The following is a 16046-nucleotide window of genomic DNA, read 5'->3' as shown; positions in this document are numbered from 1 at the left end:
AGCAGAATCAGATTCATCCACATTGATTGAGAGGAAAAATTAAATCTTATAAACCTTATTTTATTTTTAGTCAGTAGCTTGTTTTAATGCTCATCATTGCCAGGAACTACTTTTCCTAAATCTGTTTTTCTTGTAAAAATATTTGTTAGTTTTGCATATGTTTGAGAGTATATGTGAAAATATCGGAACTTAAAATGCGCATCCCAAAACAGAAAAGTTGTTGTAAAGAGAAGCTGGTTTTTCTGTATATATTCTGACATTTCATTGAAACACATAATCCTGCTTCCTCCCAAAAAGTGAAAACCTTCAGATATCAGAGAGCAGTAACAGCCATCCAAGATACAAAACAATTCATTGTTCTTTATTACAGAATCAATAATCTTTGTAGATTGTTTAGATAGGGTTACATAAACAGAACAGTGATATTTTTAAATAATACAACAAAATAAATTAGCAAGTTTTAATTTAAAATAAATCTTTGCATGAACTATATGAGTAAAAAATAAAAACTGGTGACTCAATGAAAGAAGAATTGACTATTGAAATGGAGACTGGAATTAAATTTAAGTAACAAAAGGCAATTTCAGCTACAAATATTTTAAAATATCCTACCTAGAACAGCTAAAGTATAAAGATAAATTTATATTACCATAAATAGCAAATATCATGAAAGTTTTTATCCAGTCGTGATCTTCCTTTTGTCTATAAACCATTGATCTAGTTAGGAGATTGCTATGCCACTATTTTCATACATATTTCTTCAGAAATCTGTACCAGACTTGAAACAGTATAAGAATGACATAGTAATCTTGCATATAAAAAGGAATCTCCAAATTTTACTTCTGCATTAGATTCTTGATATAGTAAACATGGTAAAAAGGACTTTTCATTTGTGAACTTAATTTATTTGGCAATGCATTTCTATAATTAGGATGGATAAACTACTTATTATCCCAATTTTCCCCTTCAAAAAATTTTCACATGGTAAATCAATGTAATCATAACCATCATACTTTTAAGAGACACAAAGAGCTTCACTAAAAAAAAATCAGTTGGGTTCTAGAGTTACACAAGAAATACTGACTTAACAAACTTACAGGAAGCATTGCTTTGAGGAGGAACTGTACAAGCTGTTTATCAACTTATCAACTATGTTCTGCATGATTTTTAAATAACTTAAAACAGTGGAGCGTCTATGGTCTAATAAGTTCTCTGCAGTGAATATTTACATTATAAAGTAAACTTGATAAAGAATGTTAGTAATATTTTGGCTCAATACATATCAGTCCTTGATTTTATAACTAGGAAATGTATTTATTTTTTCTCCCCAAAATACTCATTTAAAAGGGGAAAAAAGTGGACAAATTCAGCAAAAATACTTTATGTAGCTTGCTCTAATAATCTGTCTGCTGAGACTGCAGTAAAATAATTAAACTGAGATAAATTAGGAGAAGCCCATTAAAAAGAATGGAAAAATCCTAATTTATTTCAAGACATTTTTTAAATAAATACATACATAATTAAAAAATGAAATGAAAAAAATCACCAGATTTACTGTCTTATTTAAGAATGTTTAGACTGATGTTTTTCTAATACATTTACAAATCATTAATCACACTAGTTATACTGTACAAAAACAGATTTGCTTAAGATGAGTTCCTATGCATTCACACATCAGTAAAGAATTTTGCAAGATTTACATGGTGATAAAAAAATCATGTAACACCCGAGCTCATAAAATTGGCTTTTTAACATTTAGTTTTAATATAAAAGGTATTTTTGAAAACAGTTGTTACATGAATATAAAAAGCACCATTCATACAATGAAAACTATGTTTGTACCTCCAAACCTCTTAAAATTTGAATTCTTCCACTTAGTAATAGGATTTACTAAATGAAGGATTTGACTACACTGCCTCATACTGAGAATCTTTTACTCACCTATTCGTGACAGATAAGAATGCTTTTTCTTTTTAAATGACAAAGATTGGAAGAAAAAAAACCCATGCAAACATTTAATGGCTACATAATATTCAGCACAATAGTTTGTAGTAATACCACTCTTGTTCAGCTAAATATGTAAATCCATCAAGATATGAAATAGCCTATCCAGTGTCTTTTATTGCTGAACATATATAATAACAAGGCACAGGACAGCCACCAATCCAAGAGCTTGTAATCCAAGAAACCAGAGCATAACCCAGAAGAACAGGATTATTACAGGTTCTACAATCCTTTCTCCAAAATACATCCTTGTGAATCCTATTCTTATGAGGCTTTTGTTGAGTTCACCAAAGAGAGTCCCCATCTTTTTATAGTCATCAATAATTGATTCAGTATTATTTTCCCTTTCTTCTTGTAGGACCTAGAATAAAAAGAGAATAAAGATTACTAATCTATATCAACAAAATCATGTGATATTATTCCTGCTTTTTAAAATACAACCTTGTATGTAAAAATAGTTTAGTTTTTTTTCTAAATTGTAATAATCTGAAATATTGTCATATTAACTAGCTGTTTTATATTATTAAACAGTTATCTTTCTTTCAATAGTATCATGTTTTGTCACATAACCAAGTACTTTATTAATGTGCTACAACATGGCTCAGAAAGTAAAGATGTTGAGCTTGTCAGTTGGAACTGGCAGTCCAGGTTCAAAACCTGGCACCAAGCAATCGGGTGAGCTTCTGCCCGACTAGCAGTTCGAAAGCATGCAAATGCGATTAAATTAATAGTACCACTTCATGTATATGGCGTATAACCATACTGGCCACATGACTATGGAAAATGTCTTCGGACAAGGCTGCCTTTCTTTAGCCAAGAAACAGAGATGGGCACCATGCCCTAGAGTCAAACATGACTGGATAGGAAATCTTATATATACAATACAATACAATAGCAGAGTCGGAAGGGACCTTGGTGGTCTTCTAGTCCAACCCCCTGCCTAGGCAGGAAACCCTATACCAGTGATGGCGAACCTGTGGCACGCATGCCACAGGTGGCACGCGGAGCCATTTGTCAGGGCACGCGAGGCGCTGCCCTGTCAGCTGGCCAGCGTGCATGCGCGCGCTGGCCAGCTGAGTTCACCCTTTTTTAAAGCCATTTTTCACCCTCCCCAGGCGAGGGCGAAAGCAGGGCGAAAAAAGCCTTCGGAACGCTTAAAACGACCCTCCGAGCAAACTGGAAGTGACTTCCGGTTTGTTTGGAGGGTCGTTTTGAGCGTTCTGAAGGCATCAGGGAAGTCATATCAAATTTGCAGCCTTCGGAGCGCTCAAAACGACCCTCCGAGCAAACAAAGTCACTTCCGGTTTGCTCGGAGGATCATTTTGAGCGCTCCGAAAGCTTCAGGGACTGTCTGGAGGCTTCCCTGATGCCTCCGGAGAGTGTCCGGGGGGGGGCAGGGGAGTGTGTTTTCGCCCTCCCCAAGCTCCTATAAAGCCCCTGGAGCCTGGGGAGGGCAAAAAAAAGCATGTAAAATGGGGGGGGGTTGCACCTGTAGTGCACGCATGCGCACTGGGGGTCATGCATTGCATTATGGGTGTGGCACGCCTGCACACGACCCCCCTGCGCTCCCCCCACTTATGGCACACGAGCCAAAAAAGGTTCGCCATCGCTGCCCTATACTGTCTCAGACAAATGGCTATCCAACATCTTAAAGACTTCCAGTGTTGGGGTATTTACAACTTCTGGAGGCAAGCTGTTCCACTGATTAACCGTTCTGTCAGGAAATTTCTCCTCGGTTCTAAGTTGCTTCTCTCCTTGATTAGTTTCCACCTATTGCTTCTTGTTCTGCCCTCAGGTGCCTTGGAGAATAGTTTGACTCCCTCTTCTTTGTGGCAACCACTGAGATATTGGAACACTGCTATCATGTCTCCCCTAGTTCTATTAAACTAGACATACCCAGTTCCTGCAACCGTTCTTCATGTTTTAGTCTCCAGTCCCCTAATCATCTTTGTTGCTCTTCTCTGCACTCTTTCTAGAGTCTCAACATCTTTTCTACATCGTGGCAACCAAAGCTGAATGCAGTATTCCAAGTGTGGCCTTACCAAGGCATTATAAAGTGGTATTAACACTTCACGTGATCTTGATTCTATCCCTCTGTTTATGCAGCCTAGAACTGTGTTGTCTTTTTTTGGCAGCTGCTGCACACTGCTGGCTCATATTTAAATGGTTGTCCACTAGGACTCCAAAATCCCTCTCACTACTATTGAGAAAGGTACCACCTAAACCAGCGATGGCGAACCTTTTTTGGCTCGCGTGCCATAAGTGGGGGGAGTGCAGGGGGGTTGTGTGTGTGTGTGCTGCACCCATAATGCAATGCGCTCCCCCCCAGTGCGCATGCACGCACTACAGGTGCTCCCCCCATTTTTACATGCTTTTTTCACCCTATAAAGCCTCTGGAGCCTGGGGAGGGCGAAAACAGCCTCCCCCGCCCCCCCGGACGCCCTCCAGAGGCATCAGGGAAACCTCTGGATGGTCCCTGAAGCCTTCGGAGCGCTCAAAACGACCCTCCGAGCGCTCTGAAGGCTTCAGGGACTGTCCGGAGGCTTCCCTGATGCCTTTGGAGAGCTCAAAACGACCCTCCGAGCAATACAGAAGTGACTTCCGGTTTGCTCGGAGGGTCGTTTTAAGCGCTCCAAAGGCATCAGGGAAGCTCATGAAGCCTCTGGAGGGCCTCGGGGGGGGGGAGCTCTTTTTGCCCTATAAAGCCTCTGGAGCCTGGGGAGGGTGAAAAATGGCTTTAAAAAAGGGTGAATTCAGCTGGCCAGCCCTGACAAATGGCTCCGCGTGCCACCACTGCCATCACTGACCTAAACTGTACCTGTGCATTTCATTTTTCTTGCCTAAATGTAGAACCTTCACCATTGAATTTCATTTTATTAGTGCCCAATGTTCAAGTTTGTCAAGATCCTTCTGTATCTTAAGCCTATCTTCTGGAGTGTTGGCTATTCCTGCCAGCTTGGTGTCATCTGCAAATTTGATGAGTTCCCCATTTATTCCCTCATCCAAATCATTGATGAAGATATTGATGAGTATTGGGCCTAAAACAGAGCCTTGGGGTACACCACTGCATACTTCCCTCCATGTAGGTGCAGCTCCGTTGAGGACTACACGTTGAGTGCAGTTGGTCAGCCAGTTACGAATCCATCTGGTGGTGATGCTGTCTAACCCACATTCTTCTACTTTATCTAGTAGTAGGTTATGATCTACCTTATCAAATGCCTTACTGAAGTCCAAGTAAACTATATCGACGGCATTCCTCTGATCCACTAATTTTGTCACATTGTCAAAGAATATGAAATTTCTTTATTCCCCAATCTGCTTTAGTCATTACCAGCCCTTACCTAAAGTACTAGCTTGTATGGATATATTATTTAAGATTTAATTCCTTATTCAGTATTTATTTTAGATTTTACTATAAGGAAATATGGCTTTCCACCTTCTAGCAATAATGCTCAACTATACCACATGGATCATAGACTAGAGAAGGTATTTTCTCTCTCATTTTCCTCTTTAGTTTGTTAATAAAACTATATGACTTACTAGCCAAAAGCTAGTCTTCAATATTTTAGTCAATGTGCCAATACTATTGTAAAGCAAGGGTGGACTTCTACCTTTAATTATAGTGTATTATTAAGCAAAATTTCTTTTCTTTCACTGCAGTATTTGTTTTTATATTTAATAATAAATACTTGGTTTTTATTAAAAAGACTATAATGACTAAATGAATAAAAGTATCACAGAAACAAAACACTTTAGATTGACTTGATTTAGTGCCACATTTATTATAATGATATACTGACACTGTCACATAAACTACAATACACCCTGAAATATATTGTAATTTGCTTCCTTCTCTTTGTTTCCAACAGATCCTGAAAAAGAACTCAAATAATCAAAAACAATTTACTTCTGCTCCTGTTTTTGCTTAAGATTTTTTTTTGTTTCACAAAACTCAGTAACTTGTTTTTATGGAGTCCACTATTTCTTGTTAATTAAAAGTTGCAAGAATAAGTACCTTCATAAAATGTGTGTGCAAAGCAAACATTTTTATCTGGATTTAGTTTTTATTTGGTTTCTTTATTTTACAGCCCAATTTGAATGATTCCATATTAATTCTGTGTTATTTATTTGTATCCTGCATTTATTATTTGTATCCTGCTTTTATTATTATTTACAAATAACTCAAGGTGGTGAATATATCCAACATATTTTTCTCCTCCTATTTTCCTCACAACAGCAACCAGGTGAGGTAAGCCGGGCAGAGAATGATTGGGTGGCCCAAGGACTTCATGGTTAAGGTGGGACTAAAACTCAGTATCCTGCTTTCCAACTTGGTGCCTTACTCACTAGACCAACAGTCCCCAAACTTTTGGGCACCAGTGACTGGTTTCATGGAGAGAGATTTTTCCTGGACGTGGTTTCGTGTGCTGCCTGGATCTTGCAGATGGGGCTTCGCTTGTTTGCATGGTCCTGTTTCTGGCACTGGTCCATGGAGCGGGTCTTGGGGACCCCTGCACTAGACTAAACTGGCTCTTAGTAAGCAGAACAGAATTTACTAAAAAATATTAAAATTCTATTTTACACTAAAATCAGTTTAATAGATAATGCAGAATCCAAACCCTTACATGGAGTTCATGAAAAAATTTCCCTCATAAGGTTCTAATTTGCTGGCAAATTTCATATTCCAATAAAAAGCAACAGCATTACAGCCATTTGTTTTTTCCATGCTAAGCAATGAGACAAAGAAGCCTAAAATGCATTGTATTGTTTGTGATATTAAAGATTTTCTCTTGTGTTTCCTCTTGTGCTTGATTTTGAAGGCTGTTGTAAGTATTTCTTTACTAATTTAGCACTTATAAAAGCTTTGCTAGCATTTGTGATAAAACTGCAATTGCCCCGTTTCTTGTTTTAGAAAATACATGTTTCAATTAAGACAGGAAAACAGAACAAAAGAAATGTATTAACTGTAAATTGCTGGATTCTGAGTAGTAGAAACACAAATGTTGTATTTCATGGACAAGGCCTTTACTATCAGCGTTATGAAGTTAAACAATAATTATTTAAAACTTTTTTTTTTGGATATTTAAGTGCAAATTACAAAAGCCAAGTAGAAACATTCACATTTTCATCCAACAATGTTACACTTATACAGCATATACAGTGTTCTTTCTCTTACACACACACAACCAATTGTGACTAGATGTCTCGGAGAGCAATCTCTTTTGACTTTTTCATTTTTATGACAAGATATGTATTCCACATTGGTTAGTCTAGTTACAATGGAGAAAAACGTTCTATCTTTCCATACAAGCACTAGTCTAAAAGCCTGTCACTAGACAAGAACTATTTACTGGAAACAACAGTAAATCCCAGTCACTCACTTTCTTCCAAACAAGATTGTTCATGAAATTACATTCATGAAAACACTTTATATCAATAGAGACAATCATACTTTTTTTAAAAAATATTTTTTTTTCATTTTTTTGTTCTCTATATACAATTATAGGTATACATTCACATAGTTATTATTCTTTTTTTTCATTCATGGTTCTTATACATTTGTCATTCCATTTATAGAATTATAATATTCCATTTGGGTTGCTTTGTTTACCATTCCTCACCTGCTTTGACACCATCTTCTTTTCCCTTTCTTTTCTCCCTTCTTCCCTACTCCCTTCCTTCCTCCTTTCCCTTCTTTCTTCTCTTACCTCTCCCCTCCTCCTCTTCCTCTTCCCTTCCTACCCTCTCTCCTTCTCTCTTTCTCTCTTTCTCCCTTCCATCTTCCTCTCCTCCTCTCTATCTTCCTTCTCTCTTCTTCCTCTCATCACCTCTCCTCTCTTCCTTTCTCTCCCTCCCTCCCTTCTCTACTTTCTTCTTTCCGAGACAATCATACTTCTTGATATGGAGGCTAGATTTTCATGAAGCTATATTAAATCATAATTGTGACAAGGAAAAAGATTGGTGACTGAGACCTATTTTTTATCTTATAAATATAAATGAAACAGAACGTCAAGAAACTTTGAACTGTATGCCTTCCATCTCAGAAAGTTCCCTTTTAATTAGTCCACATAGTTCTGATAAACTGACCAAGAGCCTTAACAAATCTTAACATTGTAAATTGTGTAGTACTACAGGTAGTCCTGCATTTATGACCATTTGTTTAATGACTGTTCATAATTTACAAAGAGTAACTTATGATCAGTCATGTGATTATAATTTGGGCACATGGTACCTGGCATGTATTTATGATGGATGCAGTGTCACAAGGTCACATGATCACCATCTGTGCTCTTCCCAGGCGGCTTCTGACAACTGGTTAGTGGGGGGATTGACTTAACGACTGGTGATTTGCTTAGTAACTGTGGTGACTTGCTTAACAGTGTCCAAAAAGGTTGTAAAATCGGGCACAACTCACCTAATGACCACATAGATTAGTGATGGAAGTTTCAATACTAATTGTGGTCATAAGTCAAAGACTATCTGTATTGATTCCGAGTCTGACAAAGATTCTACGATTCTTTAATTTGTAGAACTTTAAAACTTTGATTTTTAATGATGTACATTTATTTGGAGGAAACCATTCAGAAAAACAGACCCCTTTATCAATATGCACAAGTATCAAACTGAAAATACATTTAAATGTTATATTCAAATGCGGAGTGTGAATAATTGAAATGATGAGTTTGAAAGCCTCTAAATAAAAGCTGAATATAGGAAACTAGAATGTAAAACAAACAAGAGAACATAAACCTGTATTAAGCACCAATGTATGTACTTTTTATCCTATTATAAATATAGGTCGTCTTCAATTAACCACTCAGCCAGTGACCATCAATTTCGCAGCAGCAGTTAACAGGTGGTACTTATGACTGCACCCCAAGGTTCTGGTTATTACAGCACCCACATAGCACATGATCATGATCTGGATGCTTGGCAACTGGCTCACACTAATCATGGTTATAGTGTCCCATAATCATGGAATTGCCATTTGTAACCTTCCCTGTCAACTTCCCACAAGTAAAGTCAACAGAGAAGCTGGCAGAAAAAGTCACAAGTCACTCCTGCTTTTTCCCCAAAGAATTGGGCTACGGAGTACAAGATCCCAGAGATATTGTATTTTGTAGTACGTGCACCTGCCCCCAGTATCCTCCTGCCTTCAATAGTACGTGTCTACCTCTCCTTGGCTCATCAGCACTCTCCACTGCTTGCCCTTATATGGTGCCACAGACCTACCTGCCCACTTCCATAGCACTTACCCCACCTACAAGCCTGCTTACAAGCCTCCCAGGACTTGTGACTTCCTGCCAACTTTCCCATTGGTTTTGCTTGTTGGAAGCTGGTAGGAAGTTGCAAATTGTAGTCATGTGAGGTATTCATTTCGTGACAGCAATGGGGCCTGCTGGGATTGCTGTTGCTAAGTGATGCAGTTATGTGACATCACACTTTATGACCATATCACTGAGTGATAGGAATTCTGGTTCCAAACATAACCTGAGAAGTATCTGTAGACATTTCTTGTCATTTTGAAGTCAAGTTTCTTCCTTAATGGCAGGCATAAAATTAATATACTAAATAAACAATAAAACACACAGATACTATCAAATCAGCATAGTCATAGACCAACAATAAAAACACAGAGGCAGAGACACACTGGCACCTTTCCCTTTCTCTCCTTTGTACAGGACCAGTAATTTGATCTGGCTCAAACAGTAGGCAATATTTTTAGTGCCTTTAAGTCAGATGACTCCTGATAACTGCCTGGATTAGTCTTTGAAACTGATTTGCCTTTGCCTGCTTCCCAGGACTCAGAAAATGACTGGCCCAAAGTCACCCAGCAGCCTAATGCCTTAACCACTGCACCAGATTAGTTGTCAATTGGTTAATAGCACTTGGCAAACAAAGCACCTGTTTTAAGTTACAGCTGGCTATCTCTGCATTACATACTTGTATGGCTACTCACTTAATGGCTATCATGTACATGCCAGCAGCTATTATGTACATGCATGCGGCTATCATGTACATGCATGCAGAGATTGTTGGGGAGTGTCTTTTGAAGCACAAAGTTTGTAAAGAACAAGAATGTTTAAGAATTTGAAAAGAGGCACTTTGTACATGCTACCATGTATTGCAAATGTATTACTTCTTAAGGTTGTATAGTAAGGATGTGTGTTTAATGCTTTGTATTAGTTTTAAAAATATGTTTCAGGGCATCTGAGGCCACAAAAACAGTTTACTGGAATCTAGAAAAACAATTTCCTATGTGCTGAAAGAATTTGTTTTCAAATTATTTCAAAAGAGCCCTAATTTGAATATCCCAATTGAGTAATTTAAATCTATCTGCAATTATGGGGGAAGTACTCAGAGAAAAGAAGCTTCTATACATTTAGGACACATTTAAAAGACCTTTTAGAGGGCAGAGCAAAGGCAGAAAATATGTAACTTAAGAAAAAAGACCTGGAAGTAACAGTACCAATTTAACATAAATTACAAACTCATAGCTCCAACTGATTTCAATCTAATTTTGACCAGGAATGTTAAGAAATAAGTTTTGCTTTTTATAGCCGGATATGTGGAATATATTACGTGATAATTCTAAATTCTAACAATGCAGGCACCATGCAATAATTGTTCATTGTTAAAACTTGTCTTAATTTTAAAAATTGAATATAACACACTTTTTCTTTCTATATTAGAATGTATTCTAGGCATTTTTGAATGTATTCTAGGCTATATTAGAATGTATTCTAAGTATTTTAGATATTGTGTAATATTTCTGCTTTTGACACAAACTATGCACTACTACAACAACAACCAAAGTTATGGTGAAGTACACAGAAACTGTCTGTAATTGTTAGGTACAAACAACCAAACCCTCATGTTTGGTTTCAAACTACTTTATCATTTTCTGCCTATAGCACAGGAATCTTCCCAGAAAAGTAGTTGTAGCGTGTAGACTAGATAAATTTCAAAAGTGTGTGTGTGTGTGTGAGTGTGAGAGAGAGAGAGAGAGAGAGATCGTTTGCCATGCAAGTCCATGCTAATTTTCCACTTGAGCCCTTCTCCTGATTGGGATGGTTGCTCTCCAACTTTAATTGATTTTGAAGCTTTATAAGAGATAGATGCTATGTATGTTTTTAATGTTAATTTTGTTAAAACTGTATTATTTTCTTACATTTTTACAGAGGCTGAGAAACTCAAAAATTAAAAAGATATACTGTAATATAAAATGAACTAATTTAAATCGTGTAAACAACTCAATTGAAACCAGGACTTAGTCATAAAGATAATTGGTCTTGTTACAGAATTAGGTTGAGAATAAATATAGGTCAAGGACTTTGGAGTACAATGCTATATAACTGAAACATTCTTTTACAAATTTGCTCAAACATGTTAGGATTTCACACCCTTTATTCCAGGAAGGTTACTTTTAATTAGCCTGTTAAAAAGAAAAAAAAAGAGAATGTGCCCTATAATAACTTAAAATGAATTTTAGGTATATATTTTCAAGGATCCTTTTTGTTTCAGTTTTACTTTATAAAGCTTCAGTGATTAAGGGTACATAACAAAAGATGCAGTTTTGTTCATAGTAAATAGAAATATCATGCACATTTATGTAGCACCTTGAGATCTAAAGGGCAAAAAGGAATACAAAGTACTCTTATTGTAGTAAACATCTATTTCTATAGGAAGTGTGAAATGAAGAATGTACTTAGGAAATAATTTCACTTCCATATTTATATTAATTTTATTTAATACAAACATTTATATCAATTTGTAGTACTTCTAAAAATCAATTTATTTAATAATGTCCTTGGAATATCTGCTTAGAGGTAGAAATTGCATCACAGAATTATATATAATTTCAAAACTACAGATGCCGGTCTTTAGTATATTGTCTTATTCTCTTTAATAAGTACATTCTGAAAATTATAGCCTCAAAGAAAATGAAATATGCCTGGATATTAAATAATTATAATAGAAAAGTCTAATTGGAGCAAGCACACATTTAGAAATTAAATCTTTTAATTTGGGGATTCTGTGTTTATTTGCAAAATTTCATGTTTTCTTCAGTTTGGTAAAGGACTAACTTTCTATCACTTTGAATAAAATGTCATCATGCACTTTCATATGTCAGCTGTTAGGCCACTTGCTCTTGAGACTCATACAAATTGAGGATTATCATGTGGAAGAAGATCATTGCTGCAGAGAAGTTCTATTTCACATACTCTATTTTTTTACTTTGCACATTGTATACCTCTGCTAATAACAGAGAAACTTAACAAAAATAATATACTTAAGAATTATTTGGGAGTTTTCTCTGAAACAGTCTGTTTTCTAATGTTTAGGATCAAATAAAGAGACAGAATGAATTTACCACTGCTTTTGCTTAACTGTAATAACAATCTCAATCAAATTGTGGTGACTGTCACTCATGCACTTTATTGCTCCATGATTGGCTTACTGCAGTGCACTATATGTGAGTCTGCCCTTGAAAACCACTTGGATGTAACAGTTGGTGCAAAATATGGCAGCCCGAAGCTAGTGTGTGAGAGTTGCTTCAGTGGTATTACACCTCAAGGAGAACAGCTCAGGGATCAGCTGTTGGGTCCTTGATGCTTTTTGAGCTTAGCTGTTTTCTTGCAGACATTTCATTTCCATGCTAGGTAACAGTGCAAGCAGCAGCAGGGTTTGGTGGCTGTTTATACATTGGAGCTTGCCCTACCAGCCTTGTCATCTCCCCAGGGTTTCTTAGTGCTTTCCCATTCAGATATTAATCAGGCTGAAATATGTTTAGAGATTTTGTAGATTAGCCAAGGTCAGTGGGATGCTGCCAGCTGCTTAGTGTGAAAACATTCAGAACTTTTAGTTATCTCTGTCCATTTTTTCAAGTCATACTTGTGAGACGTAAAGCTAATTGTTATTCAAATATTCTTACTGTTTTTAGCAAAATGTTCCAAGCATCCCTCCAGATGTTTTTTTTAAAAAATGATTCAGTATCAAATCATAAGCACAGATACCTGAATGATGTGGCATGTCATCTTAGGCTGATTATTATGCTAAGCATTTCTTCTTTATGTGAGTGTGGGTGTGTTTTATTATTCTCTTTAAATTTTATGGACATGAAAACTCCCTGCTTTTAAAAATGCCAACATTTCAATGAAATTATCATTGGCAATTGTGGAATTCTTACACTTGTGATATGACTGGTTATTATTTCTTCTTTAGGATATGACTATACATCATTTCTTCAACAACCTACTGAACTTCGTACATGTCTGTCTCAACAATTAGAGGCCTCCAGACTGGGTAGGATAGGCTGCAAAAGATGCTTAGGATTGATACAGGATGGGTTACAGCCAAAGAAAGCAACATCAAAAACAGAAGAGTAAATTATTCTCAAATATACAAAATCTATAGACCCTTAAACATGAGACCGAGAAGAAAAAAAAAACAGTTAAATGTCAATGCAGAGTTGTTTTATAACATTTTGACCAGATCTGGGAAACAGCTCACAAGTAGGAAATAATCCTATTCCTACACAATAGGAGTTTATCTAAGGATGTCAAAATGGTCCTTTTGTGCATGTTTCCCCCCCAAACTTGGCAAGAGGACACCTTCCACTGTCCCAACCTAACCACCCAAAGGATAATCTCAGATGCCAAGACTGCCTTATGGTGGTGGTGGAAATACTAGATTTCTTTTCTTCCAGAATGGCAGGGGGTAAAATACCACCTTACCTCCGAGCTCCAACACTGCAGCTCTGCCAGAAAAGGGACGACGACGACGACGACGGGGGACTCCTGCTTGCCGGCGGGGATTACTGGGTCTGAACTGCCTCGTGCAAGTAGGTGTGTCATTTACACACACGCACACATACCATTTCCCTCCTGTCTGCCACTGACAGCAGGAGAACGCAAAGCGTGTATACCAGGGCGGAACAAAGGCCTCTCGATCCGGATTCCCCAAACCGAATCCCTCGACCTGGTTCTCCCCGTTCCCCACAACCTTCCCCAGGAAACCGGAGCTCGGTGACACACCACCCGGCGACGCTTGACACGCGTCCCCGGCAAGTGGACGCTTCTCACAAGGCGCTCACCTGCTGCGGCGGCTTGTCCTCGTCTCCCGCCAAAGGCAGCGAGGACTGGGCTGGCTGCGGTTGCTGGTGCTGCCGCCGCCGCTTGTGCCGGGATGCGGCCCCTCTGCCCCTCAAGGGCGGCAACGGCGGCGGCGCCGATCCCCGTTCCCACTCGCTTTCCAAGAGGCACTCGGGCGGCAGCAGCAGTTCCTCGGTCGAGCCCATGGTCGTCCCCGACGCCGGTCCCGGCGCCTCCGAAAGCGGGGGGGGGGGGGGGAGGGAGGGCGCAGTACGGGCGCACACCCCGCGCGGTCGCGGGTCGTCCCGTGGGCTGCCCGCAAACGAGGGGACTCTGGAGGCAACGCGCGGCCGCCCTCTCAGCCTGCCCGCAAACGGCAGCTCCGGCCTGGCAGGGCGTGCCTCAAAGGCTGTCACGGGTTTGACGGGAGGAGGAGGAAGGAAGGAAGGAAGGAAGAAAAGAAGGGGCGGGTAACGGATGTGTGTGTGTATGTGTGAGGGAAAGGGCGGCGTGGGGGCTGCAGCGCGGCAGAAGGGGCTTTGTGGCGGGGAAAGGTGGGAAGGAAACGGAGCGCGTTTGAACCGCCGTTTCTCGTTGCACCTTTAAAACTGCCTTTATGAAATCCCCGCCCCTTTGGAAGAGTGGGCGTGGCTTTCCTCCTCTTGGCCATTTGGCCCGCCCGCTCTTCCCTTTGTGAGGGGGAAAAGCAGGTGGAAATGTTATTTGTGTAAATGCCAAGCTGTGGCCTTCGGCCTAGAGCAGTGTTTCCCAACCTTGGCCCCTTGAAGATGTCTGGACTTCTGGGAGTTGAAGTCCAGACATCTTCAAGGGGCCAAGGTTGAGAAATACTGGCCTAGTGACTTTATCTAATAGCTCCGTTTCTTTTTCTTTTTCTTTTTTAATTTTTCCCCTCACATATACATTCACAAATATACATTCTCATAAGCACTATTAATATTTATGTGTTATCTTGTAATATTTATCACAATTCATTTAAAAATATAACCGGGGTCGCTTTCCTGCCATCCTATGCATCCATCTTATTTTATAACAACCCTGCTTCTTCCTTCTCTTTTCCTCCCAACTTCCCTTCTCTACCTTCTTTCCTTTCTCTTCTTCCTCTTCCTCTCCTCCACTCCTCATCTCTTCTTCCCCTGCCTACCCTCTCGCCTACTCTTACTACCCCTCCCTTGCTTCCTCTCCTTTTCCCTTTCTTCTTTCCCTCTCCTCTTTCTCCCGCTTTCTGTTGTATTTACTTATTTTCTTTGTTAGATTCGGGCAACGAGAGAACAGACTGCGGACACGTAGTGACTTATCAGCTCTTTATTAGTAGTAGTAGTGATCCAGCTTGCTCTGTGGCCGGAGGGTTCCCCTTTTATAGGAATCGGGTACGCCTCTCGACCAATCAGAGCGATACCTGTTTCCCGCCGTAGCGGCGGACCAGAGAGGAGGCTTGCTGCGATATATGCTAATATCTAACATTCTTCTTCACACTGATGTATTTTTCAGGATGGGATTCAAGCAAAGCTGGTTTTATATTTACATAAAAATAGATTCCCTCTTCCACATTTTATTTTCATTGTAATAGTTCCACAAAGGTAATCTTTTGACTGTATATTTGTATATTAATACTTTTCTGTTTTTCCCTTCCTCTCTCCCCTTTGTTTAATAGTATGTTGTCTAGGTTACTTAATCTGTAATCTTTTATTCATATTCTATAATAGCTCCATTTCTATAGGCTAAACCGGGAAGAAGGTGCAGTCCAGGACTGGATTTGCAGAGTTAAGTGGAAGGAGTCCTTTCTGCTTTTCTACACCGAACGGGTGCCATGGGAGGCTAGCCTTTGGCGGGCTTTGTATCGATGCTAGAAAACCGGAATCCAGATGCTGATCATCTGGGATAACTGGGATCCAGATGTTCAGCAATGTATTTAGCTTGCACCAATTA

The 16046-nt window shown here is 39.0% G+C and overlaps 1 protein-coding gene across 1 annotated transcript; it reads right to left on the bottom strand.

Moving 5' to 3' along the window:
* Window positions 1-226: 226 nt before the first annotated feature.
* FAM241A (family with sequence similarity 241 member A) lies at window positions 227-14687 on the bottom strand. Its single transcript, XM_081959326.1, has 2 exons — window positions 14102-14687; window positions 227-2365 (listed from the first exon to the last, which is right to left on the bottom strand). The coding sequence occupies exons 1-2, from the start codon at window positions 14303-14305 to the stop codon at window positions 2120-2122; spliced, it is 450 nt and encodes a 149-aa protein (XP_081815452.1). The 5' UTR covers window positions 14306-14687; the 3' UTR covers window positions 227-2119.
* Between the last annotated feature and the right edge of the window lie 1359 nt (window positions 14688-16046).

Source organism: Natrix helvetica (assembly GCF_964273705.1).
Source record: "Natrix helvetica genome assembly, chromosome: 7".
Lineage (NCBI taxonomy): Eukaryota > Metazoa > Chordata > Lepidosauria > Squamata > Natricidae > Natrix > Natrix helvetica.
The sequence above is the reverse complement of the archived record's forward strand: the minus strand, read 5'-3'. Positions and strand labels throughout refer to the sequence as shown.